At 55.0% G+C, this 5839-nt stretch overlaps 1 protein-coding gene across 1 annotated transcript in view; it reads left to right on the forward strand.

Moving 5' to 3' along the window:
• Positions 1-5488, forward strand: part of BSND (barttin CLCNK type accessory subunit beta) — a 9320-nt gene extending 3832 nt beyond the window's left edge. The window contains exons 2-4 of the mRNA XM_021684454.1: positions 1960-2054; positions 3940-4209; positions 5074-5488. Of these exons, the coding sequence (XP_021540129.1) occupies positions 1960-2054; positions 3940-4209; positions 5074-5488 (780 nt within the window). The remainder of the gene's footprint in view (positions 1-1959; positions 2055-3939; positions 4210-5073) is intronic.
• Positions 5489-5839: the final 351 nt, after the last annotated feature.

Below are 5839 nucleotides of genomic sequence, written 5' to 3' on the forward strand. Positions count from 1 at the left end.
ATGATGGTGATAATGATGATATGATGATAGTGTTGATGGAGATGATGATGGTGGTGGTGGTGTTGATGATGGTGATAATAATGACGATATGATGATAATGTTGATGGAGATGATGGTGGCGGTGGTGGTGGTGATGGTGATGGTTGTAGTCATGGTGATAACAGTGATGGTGGTGGTGGTGGTGGTCGTGGGCATAGTGATAATGATGAGGAGGAGGAGGAGGAGAAAGGGGAGAAGGTGATGACTGGGCCGTGAGGTAATGAGGCAGAGGAAGGAGCAGCTTCTAAGAAGTATAGAGCCAGCTGGCAAGTGCAGGGTATCCGTGGTGGGTGTGGAAGATACCAAGATCCCTGCCTTATTTCTAGACATTTCAGAGAAGCTTACTCTTCATAGGAGTTCTAAGAGCCCCTCCATCCATCATTCCCTTCCTCCCAGCAGGATGGAGCTTTTCTGGTGCAGACAAGTGTCTTTTACTCATCATGCTCTGTAGGAAGAGATAAAAGGGGCTGCTATTTTTGACTCTGGTATAACACAGTGGGGTCTTGTCAAGTATTTGTTGAACAAATTTTCAGTTGAGGAGAGCAAGGCTCAGGTCAGATAACTTCATCTTCAGTAACATCGAACTATGGTTTACTGAGTAGCTACTATGTGCCCAGCATTGTGCTGGGGGCTTCCTTATACAGTATCTCGTGGGATCCTCACAACGACCCCAGGAGACAGGTACTGCCGGCATCATTTAAAAAAATTGTGGTAAAATACCCATAACATAAAATTTACTGTCTTACCATTTTTAAGTGTACAGTTCAGTAGTGTTTTTTAAAATATATATATATATGTATATATTTTATTTTTTAGTAACCTCTACACCTAATGTGAGGCTCAAACCCCACAGGAGTCACATGCTCCACCGGCTGAGCGAGCGCGGTGCCCCTACAGTTCAGTAGTGTTAATTAAATGCACCCTGTTGCACAACCGATCTCCAGAAGTCTTTCCATCTTGCCAAGCTGAAACTGTATACCCATTAAAGAATAAATCCCCACCCCCCTCCCTCCAGTCTGTGGCAACCACCGTTCTACTCTCTGTATGAATTTGACTATTGTGGGTACCTCATGTAAGTGGACTCCTACAGAATTTGTCTTTTTGTTATTAGCTTATTTCTTCAAGGCTCATTCATGTCGTGGCATGTGTCAGAGCTGCCCTCCTTTCTAAGGCCAAATAATGGTCCATTGCATGTATGTACCACATTTTGTTTATCCATTCAGCTGTTGTTGGACACTTGGGTTGTTTCCACTTTTTGGCTGTTATGAACAATGCCGCAAATATCTCTTTGAGGCTAGCCCTTTTTACATAGAGGCTCCGAGAGGAGAGATGACCTGCCCAAGGAAGGAATCTTCCCTAGTCTCCCGGACCCCAAGGGCAGGGCTCCTTCTGTCTCATCCCACGGCCTCCTTTATGACCTGCCTCCCCTCTGCCACCCGGTCTCCGCCCCATGTGCTGCACTTGCAGAGACCCCCTGATCCCTGAAAGTTCCAGTACAGGGACTGGTGGGTGCAATTTCAGCCGTTCACCTCCCTGTCCCCCACCACAGCCTCTGTGCCAAGAAATACATGACACTCACTCACCAGGTATGGATGAAGCCCCTACTCCGTGCCAGGCACATTCTGGACACTGGACCAGGACCCTGGGAAATGACAAGATACCACCTCCTCGGGGGCAGGGATGTTTGTTTTGTTTGCTCATTGCTGCCCTCTGGTGCCTGGGAGACTGCCTGGCACACAGCTGGTGCTCAATAAATGTCTTTCGGGTGAATGAAGAGCCAGGTGGGAGCAAGAGCCCAGAGGTGCATCCACCCACTGGTGCTGGGCCCTGAGCAGACCCCTCTGTTGTCACACAGGGAGGCCCTCCGGGTCAGGATGGGTGGGAGCCACACAAAGAAGCCTTCTTTCCTTTGCCCTGTAGATCACCTTCATACCTGCTGACTCTGACTTCCAAGGCATCCTGGCCCCAAAGGCGCTGGGCCTGCTGGAGAATGGGCTTGCTGCTGAGATGAAGAGGTAGGGCCAGGCTCTCCAGGGCGGGGGTGGAGCAGGGGGAGCCCCTCAGGCCAGTCTCCTCTTCCAGCGGAGGGTGGTGGAGTCGGGTGGGATGGGTGGGTGGGGGTCTCCTCTGCTGGCTCCAGCTCTCTGCCTTGCCTCCTCACTTACTGAGAGCATGCTATTGGAAATCAGGATTGTTTTGAACTCTCAATTCTACGAGGTAGGCATTATTATCCCCATTTTAAAGATGAGGGAACTGAGGCTCAGGGACTTTGTCCTGTCTTAGAGCGAGTTCGTGGCCAACCAAAAGCAAAACCAGGTGTGGCCCCAGATCCCAAACAGCTGTGACGGCTCCTCTGGCAAACAGGGGGGCATGTCGATGGCCAAGCACAGCCCTGCGGCTCTCCACTTACAGGCTGTGGGATTCGGGGAACGCAACTCACCTCTCTTTGCCCCACCTATAAAATAGGGGCACTGATCACACCTTTCTCCTAGGGCTTCGGCGGGGCTGAGGGAGTTAATATAAGCAAAGCACTAAGAACAGCGTCACCGTTAGTAAGACGTGCTTCCTATCAGCCTGAGATCCAAGCAGGCAGTTTGCCTCATTACTTCCTTCAGTCCTCATAGGAGCCCTGTGAAATGGGGGTGTCGGGCCCTTTACACCGAGGAGGAAACTGAGACTCAAGAAATATAATCTCAGGGCACCTGGGTGGCTCAGTCAGTTAAGCGTCTGACTCTGGATTTTGGCTCAGGTCACGATCTCAGGGTTGTGAGATCTAGCCACACATCCAGCTCCACGCTGGGCTTGGAGCCTGCTTGGGATTCTCTCTCTCTCTCTCCCTCTCCCTCTGCCCCTCCCCATCTCTCTCTTTCTCCCTCTCTAAAACAAACAAGCAAACCAACAAAAAAAGAAGTATACTCACGGGCCTCAAACCTCACAGGGAGTCAGTGACGGACCAGACCAGACCTGCCTCCCTGGAGGTACCAGGCCTGGCTCATCAGGACACAGGAGCGAGCACTCCAGCCCTGGATGGGAGTGGGACCGGCTGCCCTCACCACCCCTGGGGGCTGTGACTGCTCAGAAGGCCGGGCTGCAGGTCCAGGGTCTGTGGCCAGGGCTCTGGAATTCTCTACTTTGCTTGGGGAAGGAGGCAGTGATAATATTTTCTGTTCCTGGCACACAGAGTGACCACATGTCCCCGGGGGAATGAGGTGGCTAGCCCCTGGGTGGGCATAGGACTGCACGGAGCTGAGCTCCGGGCTCCTTCTGTGTGATCTTGGGCAAGGGGTCTAGTCCCTGCACCTCACTTCCCAGAGAGGCTATAGAGAGCATAGAGAAGGGGACGGCTGGAGCCCAGCACTGCCACCTGGTGTTTGAGGCACTCAGGGCAAGCCAGCCGAAGTCTCCCAGTTACGGTGTGGATCCGATGTGGCGCCTGACGCAGCCTGGCAGGCAAGGAGCACTCAATAACTGGGATGTTGCTGCTGTGTCCTCATCCGAACCCCGGGCACGACCACTCTGCTTCATGGTGCAGAATGAATGCGATGGTAGGCGTGGGCTTTTAGCTCACCGTCTGTAACACAGCACGCTCTCAGGCAATGCGAACTGGCCTGCATTTCACAAGTGGACTCCTGGGGTTAACTTTGGAGACGTGGAGTGAGAGGAGCAGTGACTGGTCTAAGAGTCTAAGCTCTGCCACTCTTTGTTGGGCCTCAGTTTCCCCATCCACGAACTGGGTACAGTTACATCCCCCAAAGTCTTGAGGTCAGGGGAGACCAGATGTCCAGAGCAGGAGGGTGGAGGGCAGGGGGTGGGGGGACAACACCGATGTCTCCTCCTGCGATGTCTGCTGGGTGGTCTCACCTGCCTGTTTTTCTCTGCTCTCTGCCGTGCCCTGCCCAGCCCGCAGCCCCCATATGTCAGGCTGTGGGAGGAAGCCGCCTATGACCAGAGCCTGCCCGACTTCAGCCACATCCAGATGAAGGTCATGGGCTACCGTGAGGACCCTCGCCCGCTGCTGGCCCCCCAGCTGGGACAGCTGCAGCTGGGAGCTAGTGATGGAGGAGAAGGTGGCCCCCATGATGCTCAAGGCTGGATGGAGGCTGCAGTGGTCATCCACAGGGCCTCAGATGAGGACGAGGGAGAAAGCAACCTGACTCCGAGCAGGCCTGGGTGAGTGCTCAGAGTGCAGGGGTGGGGGTGCTGTCCAGTTCCTGCATGAAGCAGGCGGGGCTGTGGGCCACTCAGGGCCAGCTGGGGACATTTGGGAGTAGTGAGGGCACGGGGGTGGGGACGCCCTGAGAGGCAGCAGGTAGAGCAGACGCATGAGTCTGGCTTAGTCGGCCAGGCCTGGGTTCGAATCCCAGCTCCTCTGCTGTGTAGCCTTGGCAAGTTTCTTATCCTCCTGAGCCTCAGTTTCCCCATATGCGAACAATCACTCCTGCCTCAGAGGGCTGTTGTGAGAACTGGGACAGTGAGTTCAAATCTGGACTCTGTCGCTGATGTGCTCTGTGACGTCGGGCAGGTCACTCGCGCCCACCCTGTCCCTGGCTCGTTATGAACTAGGTTTCTCATTCATCCATTTATTCACTCATCCCACCAACATAGCTGGGCACCTACTCCCTGCCAGACCTCAATGGCCCCCACCCTGCAGGGGCTCCCAGTCCGATGGGGGAGGCGGATGAGGGAGCAGAAGGTGACACCTTGTGTGGTGGGGGCTGAGGGCCCACAGGAGACCCCTGAGTGGCCAGAGAGGCAGGGGAAGAACCTGGTTTGGATCATAACATAATGCCCATTGCTTGAGCACCTGCTGTGTGCCAGGCATTGTGCAAAGGGCTTGGCACACGCTATGTGCTGTAATCCTTGGAGACAACCATAGGAGTGAGTATGATTATGTTCCCCCACTTTGTAGGGGAGGAAACTGAGGCCCAGACAGGTGAACTCACCTCCCCTGGGCTTTGCAGCTGGTGGCTGAAATTTGGACCTGGGCAGTCTGACTCAGAGCAACTCTGGCTCTCTGGGCCTTTGTTCCTGCAGCCTCCAGGCCTGTCCCCAGGGACCTGCACCCTTGGCTTCCTTCCAAGATGACCTGGACGTGGCCTCCGATGAGGGCAGTAGCCCCAATCCCTCTCCACCAGAGGGGGAGGAGCCTCACTGCCTGCCTCGGGAGCTCCGGGCCTGCAAGTGCCGGCTGGACCGCTTCCATGACTTTGCCCTGATCGACGCCCCCACGGCAGAGGGTGCGTCTTCAGGGGGCCAGCGGCGGGACACTGCCCTGTCCAGCTGCTGGCAACCATCCCGGGGGACGAAAGAGGAGGAAGAGAAGGCTTCAGACCCAGGTTCAGAGCAGTCAGAGCGGGAAGAGGAAGACTTGTACTATGGGCTGCCGGACAGCCCTGGGGACCCCCTCCCGGACGAGGAACTGGGCTTTGTGCCCGATGCCCAGGCCTGAGATGCATCTGCTCCCTGGATTCTAGCCCCGCACCACTGCTAACCCCCATGTGACCTCACAGGGCCTCAGTGTTCTTGTCTGCGAAATGGGGTTATGTGGAGGTTCATGCGAGACAGCGGGCCTGAGAGCACTTGAAGTGCTCAAAGTGGTGCATGGGGATGGGGGGCTTGCTGTCCGGGCTCTTCCACTGTTCACTTTCTTTGGGGAAGCGTTGAAGGTAAAATATGATTCACTGAGAAGAATTGCAGCTGCTGGGGCCCTCAAGAGCCTTTTCTGCCTTCCCACAAAGCAGGCCTCTGAACAAGACCCTCCTTGGTGCTACCCCCAAGGCCCTGATCCTCTGTGAAGGTC

Source organism: Neomonachus schauinslandi, chromosome 4 (genome assembly GCF_002201575.2).
Source record: "Neomonachus schauinslandi chromosome 4, ASM220157v2, whole genome shotgun sequence".
Taxonomy (NCBI): Eukaryota; Metazoa; Chordata; class Mammalia; order Carnivora; family Phocidae; genus Neomonachus; species Neomonachus schauinslandi.